Source organism: Marmota marmota, unplaced genomic scaffold, assembly GCF_001458135.2.
Source record: "Marmota marmota marmota unplaced genomic scaffold, marMar, whole genome shotgun sequence".
In the NCBI taxonomy this organism is placed as follows: Eukaryota; Metazoa; Chordata; class Mammalia; order Rodentia; family Sciuridae; genus Marmota; species Marmota marmota.
In genome coordinates this window covers 27,084,270-27,098,148 of record NW_026000185.1, presented here as the reverse complement: position 1 = coordinate 27,098,148, position 13,879 = coordinate 27,084,270, and the positions used below count along the sequence as shown (strand labels likewise).

General features: G+C 60.7%; 1 protein-coding gene across 17 annotated transcripts in view; it reads left to right on the top strand.

The window, feature by feature from the left end:
* Positions 1–13,309, top strand: part of Eln (elastin) — a 23,674-nt gene extending 10,365 nt beyond the window's left edge. For 2 of the 17 annotated variants that reach the window (XM_048789918.1, XM_015490682.2), the window contains 21 exons: positions 1,076–1,165; positions 1,248–1,310; positions 1,859–2,062; positions 3,109–3,162; positions 3,598–3,810; positions 4,009–4,050; positions 4,144–4,257; positions 4,948–5,004; positions 5,853–5,981; positions 6,058–6,114; positions 6,698–6,802; positions 7,464–7,502; positions 8,864–8,935; positions 9,020–9,079; positions 9,221–9,307; positions 10,129–10,167; positions 10,375–10,428; positions 10,733–10,777; positions 11,231–11,260; positions 11,733–11,783; positions 13,125–13,309. In XM_048789918.1, coding sequence (XP_048645875.1) covers positions 1,076–1,165; positions 1,248–1,310; positions 1,859–2,062; positions 3,109–3,162; positions 3,598–3,810; positions 4,009–4,050; positions 4,144–4,257; positions 4,948–5,004; positions 5,853–5,981; positions 6,058–6,114; positions 6,698–6,802; positions 7,464–7,502; positions 8,864–8,935; positions 9,020–9,079; positions 9,221–9,307; positions 10,129–10,167; positions 10,375–10,428; positions 10,733–10,777; positions 11,231–11,260; positions 11,733–11,783; positions 13,125–13,168 — 1,649 coding nt within the window. In that variant the 3' untranslated portion in view covers positions 13,169–13,309. The remainder of the gene's footprint in view (positions 1–1,075; positions 1,166–1,247; positions 1,311–1,858; positions 2,063–3,108; positions 3,163–3,597; positions 3,811–4,008; positions 4,051–4,143; positions 4,258–4,947; positions 5,005–5,852; positions 5,982–6,057; positions 6,115–6,697; positions 6,803–7,463; positions 7,503–8,863; positions 8,936–9,019; positions 9,080–9,220; positions 9,308–10,128; positions 10,168–10,374; positions 10,429–10,732; positions 10,778–11,230; positions 11,261–11,732; positions 11,784–13,124) is intronic. The other 15 variants (XM_048789911.1, XM_048789915.1, XM_048789916.1 and 12 more) reach the window with 15 other exon arrangements.
* The last annotated feature ends 570 nt before the right edge of the window (positions 13,310–13,879 follow it).

Below are 13,879 nucleotides of genomic sequence, written 5' to 3'. Positions count from 1 at the left end.
TCCCTCCCTCCCTACATCCACCCCTACGTCCCTTCCCCCATCTGTCCCTCTGTCCCTCCACCCATCCATCTCAGAGGTGGGGGCAGCGGGTGGCAGCTTAGTGGAGGAGGTTGGCCTTGTCATAGGAGCCACATTGTTCCTACCTGGGGCAAATCGGGGAGGCTTCCCAGAGAAAGTGATGTCTGACTCCAGCCTTACACTTTATGAGGAGCCTGCCTCGAGGTTGAAAGAGGCAGGAGGAGCATGAGCAGGGGGCGGGGGGGTGCCTCGGTGGTCAGAAAGACCGTTTGAGGTGGGACCTACACAAGCATTTTTAAAACTTAATGGTTTCGCATCCATTTAATGCATACCATAAAACCTTAACGCGTTCCTCAAGCCCAGATCTCTTGGATGGCGTTGCCGCAGTATGGCGCAGACATCCCATTCCCGTGTCACGCGCAGGGTGGGCGACTGTCCCCTGCCAAAGAATCCCTCAGTTCAGGGTCAGACCACAAGGGCTGAAGTCCCCTCCTCTGTCCCCAGCCCCAGGGAGCCCTTCCTGTTTCTAGGGTGGGTCAGAAAATGTCTCCCACCAGCCTGGGGGACAAGAATGTGGGGAGGGAGACCTGCCCTTGGGGGCCCCACAGGCCCCCCTCAGGCCCCAGAGGCCAGCAGGGGCTGGTGGGGACGACTGGAATGCGGGAGCGGAGAGCAGGCAGGAAGGGGCTGCCAGGGCCGGGCGGCCAGGCACTTGGATGACGAACTTGGCCGGGTCTTCGGAACACAGGGAAAGGAAGCCTCGAACATTCCTTTGGGGGCCCCTCTGGCCCAGGGAGCCAGCGGCTTGTGGTTTCTCAGTATGTGGCAGTGATTAGGGCTGGATCTGTCCGGAAACGTCCAACTCCCTTAATGAGTGTGTGGAAAGGGACCCACTGGGCTTCAGGAGCCGAGGCAGGGCCCCCGCAGCACAGCCCGAGGTGCCAGGGCCGAGTCCCCGGTGGAATGGTGCTGGTTCCAATGCCAGCCTCCTGGAGACCTTCCTGCGTGGCCCCAGGGGGACCCTGGAGAGCCACACACGCTGTCCCTGTCCCACCAGGTGCTGGAGGAGCTGGCGTCATCCCTGGTGTTGGAGGTGGTGGCATTCCTGGCGGGGCTGGTGCGATTCCTGGGATTGGAGGCATTGCAGGTACTGTCAGGTCCAGCAGGGCTGCAGGTGGCCTTGAGCGGCCACAGGCAAAGGACCTCACCCTCTGTGGCTGTCCTTCCAGGGGCCGGGACTCCTGCGGCTGCTGCTGCTGCTGCAAAGGCAGCCGCCAAGGCTGCGAAGTACGGTGAGTGCCCCGGATGGCAGGTCCAGGGCACAGGGCCTGCCCCAGTCTCCTTGTGGGCTCTGGAGACCCAGTCCTGGGTAGCTGGAGGGATTTGCCTGTGTCCACCTGGGGAGCCTCCTTCTCCCCTCCCACTCCTTGAACTTTCCCATTCTGGTCACTGCACCTGGGATGCCATCTCCTTGTTCTCTGTGAATTGAATGCATAAGGGGCCCTAGGGAGCACTGGCTCCTCCCCACCCATCTCCACACTGCCCCCATGCCCCAGGGCTGTTCAATGGCCGAGGTGCCCATGGGTGGTAGTTCTGATCTTGCTCTAGAAATCAATCATGCTCTTCCCAGCCGCAGACCCAATCCTGCTAGTCCTTCAGGCTCTCAGAGTTCCTCCCGACCTCTGAAGAGCTGAATCCATGCAGAGCAGATGCCAACCCACCTGAGCAGCAATCCTGCACTCAGACCCTTACCCTTTAGTTCCCCTAGACCCCTGCTCTTGGGGGTCTTCAGAGGCCCCCACAAGGCTTAGGCCAGAAGAACAATCCTTTTTCTTCGCAGGAGCTGCTGGGGGCTTAGTGCCTGGTGGGCCAGGAGTTAGGGTCCCAGGTGTTGGGATCCCAGGTGTCGGCGGAGTCCCAGGTGTTGGAGTCCCAGGTGTTGGAGTCCCAGGTGTTGGAGTCCCAGGTGTTGGAGTCCCAGGCATTGGGGTCCCAGGTGTTGGGGTCCCAGGCGTTGGGGGTCCAGGCATCGGGGGTGTACCAGGTAAGCTGGACTTGCTCCTTGTGTGTGCATGTGCGTATGTGTGAGAGAGAAATAAACTATTGCTGAGATTCTGGGGTCCTCCCCAAGACCTCACTCATCTGTCCACACCCTTGGCTCTGCCTCACCCCTTCATCCTCCCTCCCTCGACTATAACAACCTCCCACCTAGCTGCCACCAGCACCAGCTCTTCTATTTTCCTTCTGGTTGTTGCTGTGCTGCCAGAGACAAGAATCACACCTTTTTCACCTCTGTTTCCAACACTTAGCTGAGTAGGTGCTCAGTAAATTGTGGATGGATGGGTGGGTGGATGGGTGGGAAAATGGGTGGTCACATATTGGCCATGCAGATGAGCAGGCAAATTGATGGATGAAGGAGTGAGTGGGTAGAAGGATGAGCAGATGCAAGAATGGGTGGATGGATGGATAGACAGATAGATAGATAAAAAAAAGTTGGATGGAAAGATAAATACATAGATAAAAAGACAGATGGATAGGCAGCTGGGGGACTAAAGTAGTTAGAAGGATGGATAGATAGATGGATGATTGGATGGATGGATGGATGGATAATTGGACGGATGGATGGATGGATGGTTGGATGGATGGATAGATGGTTGGATGGATGGATGGATGGATGGATGGATGATTGGATGAATGGTTGGATGGATGGACGGACGATTGGAGGGGTGGGTGGATAGTTGGATGAGCAGATGGATAGATATGTGGGTGAAAGTGTGGACCAGCCAATGCAAAATGGACAGCTGAGCAGATGTTTAGCTGAATGGGTAGGTAGGCAGGTGTGTGGGTAAGTTGATGGATGGGTGGGTGCATAGAGGAACAGGTAGGTGATAGGTAGTTGGACTGAGGTCCAAGGATAGACAGACAAATGGACAGACATAGAAGTAGGACAGCAGGTGAATGGATGGCTGAGCAACTCTATCTTAACTTGATAGAGAGAAAGAAGATGGACAGTGGGTGGAGAGAGGACTGTGCGCTGAGCATCTCTCCTCTATTTTCTCCTGAACATTTGTGTCCCTTTGATCTTTTCAGGGGCCGTGTCACCTGCTGCTGCTGCCAAAGCAGCCGCCAAAGCAGCCAAATATGGTTAGTGTCCTGCCCAGCCTGTCTTGGCCTCTACTTGCCTGAACCAAAGGGCTCTGGTCTGCTTACTCAGACTTGCAGAGCTGGGACACGGAGGGGGCGGGCCCCAGGAGAGCGAGTGTCTTCCCAGTGGTCCCCCACCATGAAGCCATAGGCTGAGAGAGTCCCAGAATGACTTTCCCCAGAGAGAGACCCCCTCAGAGGAGCCCACGCCTGGGGATGAGCCTGCTCTCAGTCTCCCCCACAAAGGGAGCCCTCTCCAAGTACTCAGAGAAGAGGGAGGTCAAGGGGGGACTGGGCTTCGTGGAGGAGGCAGACGAGGGGCCCAGGCATCCCTGTTTCCTGCCCTTGAGGACCGGACGTGGGGGAAGCGGACATCTTTTCCTCCTGTCCTCCTTCCCTGAGGTGCCTCCTCGCCTGGTTATCTTCCCTCTGCAGGGGCCAGAGCTGGAGTGGGCGTTGGAGGCATCCCCACGTACGGGGTTGGTGCTGGGGGCTTTCCTGGCTATGGTGTTGGAGCAGGCCTTGGAGGTGTCCCTGGAGCTGGCCTTGGAGGTGTCCCCGGAGCTGGCCTTGGAGGTGTCCCCGGAGCTGGCCTTGGAGGTGTCCCTGGTGCTGGCCTTGGAGGTGTCCCCGGAGCTGGCCTTTCCCGTGAGCCTAAGTTCTCTCTAGTAGAGGGGGGTGGGGCTCCCCAGCTGGCTCTGCAGGGTGGGCAGGGAGTGTGGGCTGGACTTCAGTGTGCTCAGAGACAGTGGGGACAGGGCAGGACTCTGGTGCCTTTCGGGGCCGGGAGCTGGAATTCTGCCCGCTGAGATGGGGTCTGAGAGTCTGTCCCCTCTTCCCTTGTAGCTGCAGCCCAAGCAGCCGCTGCGGCTAAAGCTGCCAAGTACGGTAAGTGGCCCTGCCCTGCCCACCCCCAGTCCCTGTCCTCCCCCACCTCCTGCTCCCCAAGAGCTGAGCACTGGACACTCTTCTGTCCTCCAGGTGCTGGAGGAGCTGGAGCCCTGGGAGGGCTGGTGCCAGGTGCTGTGCCAGGTGCAGTGCCAGGTGCAGTGCCAGGTTTAGTGCCAGGTGTGCCAGGAGCCGCAGGGGTGCCAGGTGAGCAGTGTCCCCCACTGAGAGACGGGTTTGGTTTGTCTCGCAGAAGGGTCCCTGGAGGTGGATGGAAGCATCCGCATCATTTTACAGATGGGATGGCTGAGCCCAGAGGCGGGGAGGGACCATGATCTCCCCAAAGTAGCCCAGAGGGAAGAGCCCTCCATGGGGCCCGGCCTGCTGATCCCTGGCAAGGCCCCTCCCTGCCTAGGGATGCTGGGGGATGTCACCTGGCTTGGTGGCATCAGATTCTGGGTTCCACCCCTAGCACGGCAAAATTTAAAAATAAACTAAATTAAATTAAAAAGCAATTCATTTCCTGCAGTAGTTTGGATCCTGGAGCTTTCAGGATTTTAAAGAATTACCTGCATTCAAAGTAGAAAGCTCCACAAATCCTTTGGGGTAGGTCTAGGAGAGGATCATGGTGCCCTTTCCAATCACTACTTTGGCCCAGGGCTGGATTCTCACAGGCTGCTTGTCAGGGCTCCACCGAAGCCCAAGAAGGGCAGGGAGGTTCCCGGGGGCCAGGGGTGGTCCTCAGAACCTCAGAACTCAGGCTGGACCTGCATGTGCGTCCCCGTCTCCAGCATAAGGTTGTGGCACAGGAAAAACTTCTGTGGGGGATTTTGGGAGGGCTGAGAGGGGGCAGCGGGGCTGGGGATGGCTCCCCATTCCCTGTCTTCACCCACCCAGGAGTCGGGACCCCTGCAGCTGCAGCCGCCAAAGCTGCCGCCAAAGCTGCCCAGTTTGGTAAGTGGCCCCCCAGGGCCCGACCCCTGTTCCAAAGCATTCCTCTCGGGTCCCCTGCTCAGAGGTTGGTCATATTCTGACGGTGGGGACTCTCCTCGCCTTGGCTCCTCTGATCAGCTCTGGGGGCTGGTGACATTTCAGATTGGGGAAGCAGCTCAAGGTGGCCCTGGAGAGCACTCCCCCGCCCACCGTCCTCCACCCCAGCTGAACCCGGCCCGGATTCTGGGCTCCATGCTGGGTTCCAGCCACGTCTCTCTGAGTGACTAGGGTCCTTCCTGCTACCTTCTGAGGGCCACCCTGGCAGCCCCAGGCACACACACTTTACTGAAAGTGGCCAGTGGTGGCAGCCCGGCCAGTGATCCTTCTTCTTCCGATCAGAATCCCAGGGCCCATGAGGCCCGAGAAGGTTCTAACTCCAGGTTCACCAGCCTCCTGGCTCCCAGGAGGCCGGCTCTACTCAGCCCCTCTGCCAAACGTGCAGACAGAGGCCCCAGCCTTAGGAACCTGCTCACGGCCACAGCTCAATGGCGGCTGAGCAGAGGTTTAAACTAGGTCTGCCTATCTTTAGTAAAGTGCTCCCTTTCCCTGTCACTTTCAAGTCTCCAGGGGTCCTTGTCCCCCAAAAGGCCTTGATCTCCTGAACTTGCACAGACTTTGTATTAGGGAGGAGGAAGCTGAGACTCATCATGGGGAAGTGTCCGGCCCAGGGTCTCGTGGCCAGTCTGCCCTGGCTGGGGCAAGAACCCACGGCCCCTGCCTCTGGACCCAGGGCTCTTTCCAGCACCTTCCTTCTTCTTTGCTCAGGCCTTGGTTAGCCAGGCCCTGGGCAGCTATGGGTGCTCTTGCAGGATTGGGCCCTGGAGTCGGCGGAGTTCCTGGTGGAGTTGGGGTTCCTGGTGGCATTGGAGTTCCTGGTGGTGTCGGGGTTCCTGGTGGCGTTGGGGTTCCTGGTGGCATTATTCCCGGTGGTATCGCAGGTGAGTGTCGTGTCTGAGAAGCCTGGGGGTCCCCTGCAGCCCCCATGGGCACCATCCTGAACCCCCCTCCTTCCAGGAGCAGGACCCGCTGCTGCCAAATCTGCTGCTAAAGCTGCCGCCAAAGCTCAGTACCGTGAGTGCCCACCTCTCCCCCGTGCCCAGAGGGCCCAGGGCCCCCGCACACACCAGACCCACTCTGCATCCGGCAGCATCATCGGCCCCAAGAGAGCAGGCGGAGGGCCTGAAAGCACAGATTCAGGGAGAGGGAGTCCTGGGTTCCAATCCTGGGTCCGAAAGAAACTGAGTGACCTTGGGGTTCTAGCCGGGGAGTCAGCAGCCCAGCGCCCGCCTCGTGCAGAAGGCTGTCAGGAGAATTTAGTGAGTTCACCCGAGATGGCAGGGCAGCAGGCAAGGCAGGAAAGGAAGTGGGGTCTACACCACAGCCCCAGGTTCCAGCCTGTGGATGGGCTGGACTTGGTGGTCAGTGGCCATCTCAGGAAGACTCTTCCAGGGCCACAGAGCGATGGATAAAGGTAGGGAGTCTGGAGATGGGGACAGAGCCATGGAGGAGGTCGCTGCTCCACCAGGGGCCCTTCCCTTGGGGTTGGACTCAGCTCTCAGGGCGGGACATCTCCAAAGGGTCAAGCTGCCTGCTGCCCAGGTGGGCTCCCTGGAGGAGGAGGCAGGGCTCAGTCCCACTGCCCATGTCCCCACAGAGGCAGCTGCTGGTCTGGGTGCCGGGGTTCCCGGATTAGGAGCTGGTGCCGGGGTTCCTGGATTAGGAGCTGGTGCCGGGGTTCCTGGATTTGGAGCTGGTGCAGGTGAGGAGGTTTCTAGAGTTTAGACAGAAACTGCCCTCCCTGAGCTCAAAGGCAGGAGACCCCTCCTCCTCCCAGCACTGCCACAGCTCCCCCTGGCACCCAGAGGTGCACAGTGAACCCTCCATTAGATTTTCCTGGGCAGTCAGAGACAACTGGGGTCCCAGGGGGAGGCAAAGCCAGACAGAGGTCTCCAGGCTGCCAGGTTTCAGAGGGAGCCATGACAGGGCTCCAGACCTCAAAAAAGCCCACCTGTCCCCCCAAGGAAGGAGGTAGGAGTCCTAGGGTCGGTGGGCAGGTGTAGGCCAGCCCCAGGGCCTTCAGGAATGCTCCACGGCAAGGGGGCCACTAGGAACTCCAGTTCTTCACCATGTGATGACTGAGCCCCACTCGGTGCCCAGCCACAGTGGGCCTGGAGGGGATAGGAGGGGACAGGTGGAGGGAGGAAGCACAGGTCAGCCCTCAAGCCCCCACATCAGACTGGCAGTGGCCTGGTTAGACAGTAAGCCCGATATCTGGCGACCAGAACTCCTGGCAGGAGGGTCAGGACTTGGGAGCTCTGAGGAAGCACCGTGGCCAAGGAAGGCAGGGTGGGCTCCCTGGAGGAGGAGGCAGGGCCTCAGGCAGGGGCTCAGCTGCTGACCCCCCTTTCCCTTGTCCCCAGTGCCTGGATCTCTGGCCGCTGCCAAAGCTGCCAAATATGGTGAGTGTGACCCCCTGTCCCTGCCACGCCACAGCGGTACCCTTGCCACCCCGCCGGCCTGACGGCACAAGGCCAGGTGGGCAGGACAGAAAGAGGCAGTGCCTAGGTCACGTTGCTGGCAGCTGCAGTTCTGGCCCCTGCCCACTAAATGCTTGTGGTGCCTCTAACCCCTGTGACAACCAAAACCTCCCAGGGGACAGGAACCAAGGCCCCTCTGGCCCTGACAGTTTCTTGAGCCCTTGTGCAGGGTGGTGCAGGCCTACACTGGTGTGAGGAGGCCGGCAGCCTCCGCCTCCTTCCCCACCCTTTGGCCAGAGCAGAGGGGTCTGTTTCCTGCTCCGGGCACCCCCGGCCCCCCTCCCTGCCTTCCTGTCAGCCTCGAGGACGTGGCAGAGCTGCTGGCCTTGCCACTTGGCACTCTGGACGTCCCGCCTGGCCAGACCCATGTCTGTGGCCCCCGCATTCCTGGCCTCCTGGGAGCCAGGAAGGGGCCTCCACCAGAGACCTGCCAACTGGCCCCCGTCAGTCCCCTTGGGGCCAGTTTCCATTTCGGAAAATCCCAGCTTCCTCAGCCCCACCCGCCGCGGCCCCCTGGAACCCAGGGCCGATTCTCCTGTTCCCCACGGGCCGCTCTGCCGGCCTGAGTCAACCCACGTCGCCAGGGAAACGGAGCAGTGTGGTGGGTGGTGTAGCGGGGCGGCTGTGGACTCCGGTGGCTCTTGAGCTGTGTCCTGCCTGTGGAACGAGCACACCGATTAACCCCTGCTTGCCTCTACTTTCTCATCTGCAAAATGGGGGCATAGCCGGCTCTGCCTTTCCTGTCATGACGCAATGAGTTAGATAAAACTCACGGAGCCCCGTGAACTCCTGTGCATGAGCTGTGCAGAAGCCACCCACACGAACCATAGGATTTGGCACTTACAGAGTACATAGCGGGTGTGCCCTACTCTCACACACCCAGAGGGCAAGCAGGGCATCCTGCAGGGCATAGGGACTCTGGGGCTCAGAGAGGCCACAGCCATGTCAAGTGGACAAGCCAAGATTTGAACCCAGGGCTGTCAAGAGCTGAGACCAAGTAGTCCAGAGTCGGCCATGTTCATAGCCACACTGTCACTCCAGCACGGTCCAGGGAGAGGAGGCCTGTCCACTCTGTGTTGGAGACGGAGAGACCAAGGCCTGAGGGGGATCCCCCTCACTGACAGCAGAGCCAGGAGTCAGGCCCGGGGCTCAGGGACAGTCCTTCCCCACTCTCCTCCCACTGGTCACATGGGCTGGGCCAACTATCTGTTTCCCTTGTGTCCCTGGGTCAGGGAGACCCATCCTCCAGAAACGGGGGCTGATCCTCCACCCTCTCTCCGCAGGAGCAGGGGGCGCTGGGGCCCTGGGAGGCGTCGGGGGTCTCGGTGGAGTAGGAGTCCCAGGTGGCGTGGCAGGTGAGTCGCACCTCGGGAAGGGCTGGCAGGGAGGGAGACAGGGACCTGGGACAGTTCCTCCCTGAGCTCTCGCTGTGTCCCCAGGGGCCGGACCTGCCGCCTCTGCTGCTGCTGCCAAGGCTGCTGCCAAAGCCGCCCAGTACGGTGAGCACGGGACGTGGGGAGCCCCCGCCGGGGTCCATGACGGGCCCAGGCTCCGTCCACCAGGGGACAGCACCGTCCCTCTGCAGGCAGACTCTGCTAGGACTCCCTGACCTGCAGGTTCAACGTCTGCTCTCTCCACAGGCCTCGGGGTCGGTGGGCTCGGAGCCGGAGGACTGGGGGTCGGTGGGCTCGGGGCCGGAGGAGCCGTCCCCGGCGTTGGCTTTGGAGGTGAGAACTGTTCTAGAATCAGCAAGCATGAGGCGCATGTGTGTCAGACAGACAGACAGACAGACAGGGAAAGCCTTTCTTCCCCCCGCCGGATACTGCTCAGCCTTCCTGAGCAGCAAGGTGAAACAGGAGAAAGCAGGACCCAGCGGAGCGAGGGACAGGGACAGGACACCTGGGTGCCCCTGGGTGACTGGAACACAATCTGAAGCCAGGTCGGATTTCACTCTCAACCAGCTTGACAAGGTTTCTCAGCAGGTCACCCAGTCCCTCTAGAGCACTTCATATATGACATCGTGAGCCACTCCACTGCTCAGGCTGTCCCCTCTCCCAGGACGCCTCCCCCTCCCCCACCCTGCAGTGCATCTGCCCATGGGGTTGGGTGGACCTCGCCCTCCCCACCGGGTCCCTGAGGCTGCAGACCAGGGCTGGGCAAGGGGCAGCCAGGCCACCCAGCAGCAGAGGTCGCCCACCGTCCTCTTTCCTCTCTTCCGACCCACTGACCACCACGCGTGGGAGTTCCTTGGAGGGGCGGTCAGGCCCATTTTGCAGACACGGAGATCAAAGTCTGGAGAGAAATTACTTTTCCAAGTCTGTGCCCCCATGGCCAACCTGATGACATTTTCCTCTCTCTCGGGTGGTCATTGGGTCCCCCTACCTAAACTGGCCTGCAAGACTCTCCCTGTGTGCTCCACAGGATGGGACACACAGCAGGAGCTCAGTAAAGGCTGTTGGAAGGCTGGATGGCGGGGGGTAGGGTGGCTAGATGTGGGAGGACAAGTCAGGGCCTGAACTCCTCGTCCCCCCATGCCCCGTCTCTCCAGGTGTGTCCCCAGCTGCAGCTGCTAAAGCAGCCAAATATGGTGAGTTGTCCCTGCTGGCCTCCTCCAGCAGGCCCGCTAGTGGCCCTCACCCCTGCCGTCACCCCCACCCTGGCTTAGGCCTCCCTCCTGCTCAGGGTTCCCCTGAAGGTCTGTGCAAGACAAATCCTGGCCCCAGAACGGAGACAGAGGGATGTCAGGGCGCCCACACGCGGGCCTGGTCCTGACCCCCATCTGCCCTCTCCTCAGGTGCTGCTGGCCTTGGAGGTGTCCTAGGAGCCACCAGGCCATTCCCAGGTGGAGGTAGGGCTGGCTCTGCTCTAGCAGAGGGGGCTCGCGGAGCCCACATCCACAGAGGACCCGAGGCTGGGGGTGGACAGGGCGCTCCAGGACAGGACATACCCTGGGCCAAGGGCAGGCCTCAGGGTCGAGGCAATGCCAGAAAGTTCAGAGGTGTCACATCAGGGCACTTGGTGGGGACACATTTAGTTGAGGAAGCTGCCTGGCTGCAGGGGAGCGCGCGGTGACAGGGAGACTCGGCCCCAGACAGGCTTGGGTGACCAGGGCTTGCCTCCCCCCGGCCGCCAACCCCTAGTCTCCCCTGCAGGAGTGGCAGCGAGACCTGGCTTCGGATTGTCTCCCATTTTCCCAGGTACACCCAGGCGCCGCGCCCCGGCCCTGTCCTGAGCTCTGCCGGGTCCCTCCTCCTCCTCTGCTTCAGCTCCTGCTCAGAAGGGCTGAGCCGGTGTCCAGGGTTGAACCCCACGACCTCAGGTCACACCAGGCCAGACCCCAAGCCAACACAAAGTCGCCCCATCCCCGTTCTGTCTCCTTCCTCTCCAAGGACAGGGAAAACATTGGCTTTTCTAAGCCACATTTCATGCCTCTGGGGTCCTTGGGGGACAGATGGCTTCTCCATCATGTTCCACATGAGGCAAACTCAGTTCAGGGAGTGCCAGGGACCGCTCCAAAGTCACACAGGGAGCTGAGGCCGAAGCCCAGAGTCAGCCCCTCCCGCCACACACCCTGTGCCAGCCTCACCAGCTGGGAGGGTGTGGTGGGCTCCCGGGAGCAGGCACCCTCAGCCCCTCTCCTTGCCTTGTAGGTGGAGGCGCCGGGGGCCTGGGAGTCGGCGGTGAGTTTGCAATAACAGATGTCCCCTGTCTGGGGGACTCAGGGCCCCAGCTCCTTTCCTGGAGTAGAGGGAGTGGCTAGTGTGGCCATAGCCCTGGGCAGGTCCTCTGGTATGGGGGGAGCCTCAGGAGGAGATAGTAGCCAAGCCCTTGGGTAGCCATCGGAGCAAGACAGGGACCTGGATCACTCTGGGGCAAGGGACTCACTGGAGAGACCGACAAGCTCCAGAGGAAGGGACAGTAGAGCTGTCCCATGGGTCAGGTCGAGGCCAGGCAGCACACGGGGGTCTGACTGGGATGGGCTGAGGCACCTGCTAAGTGGCCAGACCTCCAGGGCCAGGCCACTGAAAGGCCTCTGGCTTGGGCTGTGGAGGACAGGTTCAGGGCATGGGCAGGCTGGCAGAGACAGGACAGGCTGGGCACACAGCAGGGGCGCTGGGAGAGCCCTTCCCCAATCGCACCCTTCCTCCACAGGAAAGCCCCCCAAGGCCTATGGAGGGGCCCTGGGAGCCCTGGGATACCAAGGTGAGTAGAGACGCAGCTCTGGGAAGGGACAGGGGACAGGAGGATGAAGACAGAGGCCAGGGTCGGGGGCCACTAGCCTGGGCCTGGGGGAGAAGCAGGTTCCTGAGCTGCTGCCCACCCCCACCTGTAGGGAGGGACCCAGGGAGAAGGGCAGGGAAGGAGAGTAGCTAGAACAGGGGCACCCAAGCCAGAGCAGTCAGAGGTGGGCAGGAGGGTCATCAGCCACCAGCTGGAACTTGCTGGAAAATGCAGATGAGCCCGTGGGAACTGTGTGGTGTAGGTTCTGGTCACCTGCCCTCGGCCACTGATGCTTCAAGTTGTCCAAAGCAGGCATAGCTCTGGCCTTGGTCCCGCAGGAGAGTGGAGGCCCTTCTGCGCCCACCTGCCTGCAGTACACAGAGGAGGTGGCAGAGTCCAGGGGTGGTAGGGTCAGGGACAAGCCCAGATTGGCCTTTCCTAGGTTGCCAACTGTCCATCAGGCTGATGCCGGTGGCCTTATCGAGGGGCTTTTCAATCACCTAGGATGAGCATCAGAGAGATGCCACATGGGCCCTGTCCTCCGTCCCCTATTTGTCTGCTGGTTGCCACCAGGTGGCGGTAACGAGCCACATGTCACTCCAAAGGTGGGAGGGACTCCAAGACTCCAAGACCAGATCCAGTGGCCTCTTACCCCAGAGGGAGACCAGAAACCATTTACCAATCAGACCCTCCCCCAGAATCCCGCGTTCCTCTTCCAGCTCAGGCACAGACTCTCCCTTTCTCTGGACCTCAGTTTACTTTTGTGATAAACCCTCCCCTTCAAGGGCCCACCCCACCCCCTTAGGCGGCCATCCCTTCCAGACACCTGGACTCCTCCTTCACCCCATCTGATGGGGCTGCTCTGCAGGATGCCCAGAAGCAGGGGACCCTGTCCAGCCTGGTACTTTCCCAACCTAGCCCCCCACCACCAGCCTCGATTTCATCAATGACACCTGGGGCCCGGCTCCCACCCCACCTGCCCAGTGGGAGTTTGACCTGGCTTCTCCGAGCCTCTGCTTGAGCAAGCAGGGGGCTTATGAAACAACCAGACGCTGGGCACGGTGGCGCGCACCTGTAATCCCAGCAACTCAGGAGGTCGAGTCAGGAGGATCAAGAGTTCAAAGCTAGCCTCAGCAATTTAGTGAGGTCTTAAGCAACTTAAAGAGACCCTGTCTCTAAATAAAATACAAAAAAGGGAGGGGCTGGGATGTGGCTCAGTGGTTAAGCATCCTTGGGTTCAATCTCCCATAAAAACAAACAAACAAAAAAAAAGCCCAGGGTGAGGGACACCGGCTGACCTTTGTGTGCATCTCCCCTGCCCAGGTGGGGCCTGCCTGGGGAAATCCTGTGGCCGGAAGAGAAAGTGAGCTTCCCAGGACCCCTGACTCGCGACCTCATCAACGTTGGTGCTACTGCTTGGTGGAGAATGTAAACCCTCTGTGATCCCACCCCAAGCCCCACTCAATGCCCACCCGGGAGGGGACGGTAGGCCGGCGGCCTTGGAAATCCACAGAACAAGGAATCAAGAGCAGTGGCCACGTGCCCCGACTGGGAGGCCACCGGCTCCAGAGGCCAGGGCCGGTGGGCTCAGCCCCGGCCCCACCCCTCCTCCTGGGAGCTCCCCCCACACAGTCTCCATCTCCAGGGGAAGTTGGTGCTACTTGTTGGTGCTTTTGTCTTCCTGGGGGGAGGGAGGAGGGTAGGGCAGCCCCTGGGGGACCCCCACCCGGGGTCCTCTGAAGATGGTGCAGATGCTTCCTGGGCAGTCCCACCTCCCCCTGCCCACCAGGAGCCACCCCCGGCTGCGGTCCAGCTGGTACCCAAGCACCTGAAGCCTCAAAGCTGGATTCGGTCACAAGATCCTTCCTCTCCTTGGGTCCGCTCAGCCCTTTCCCCCCCATCAATGGCTGTTCCCCACAACTGGGGCACCTTTGGAGTCAGAAGAACCCCCACTCACACTGGGAATAGCCCCCTTGCTCTTGTGGAATCCATGTGTCCGTCCATCCACCCAACCGTCCATCTGTTCATTCTTGTCCCCAGTTGACCGCCTGGTGCCACTAGCTGGCTGGGCACGCCCA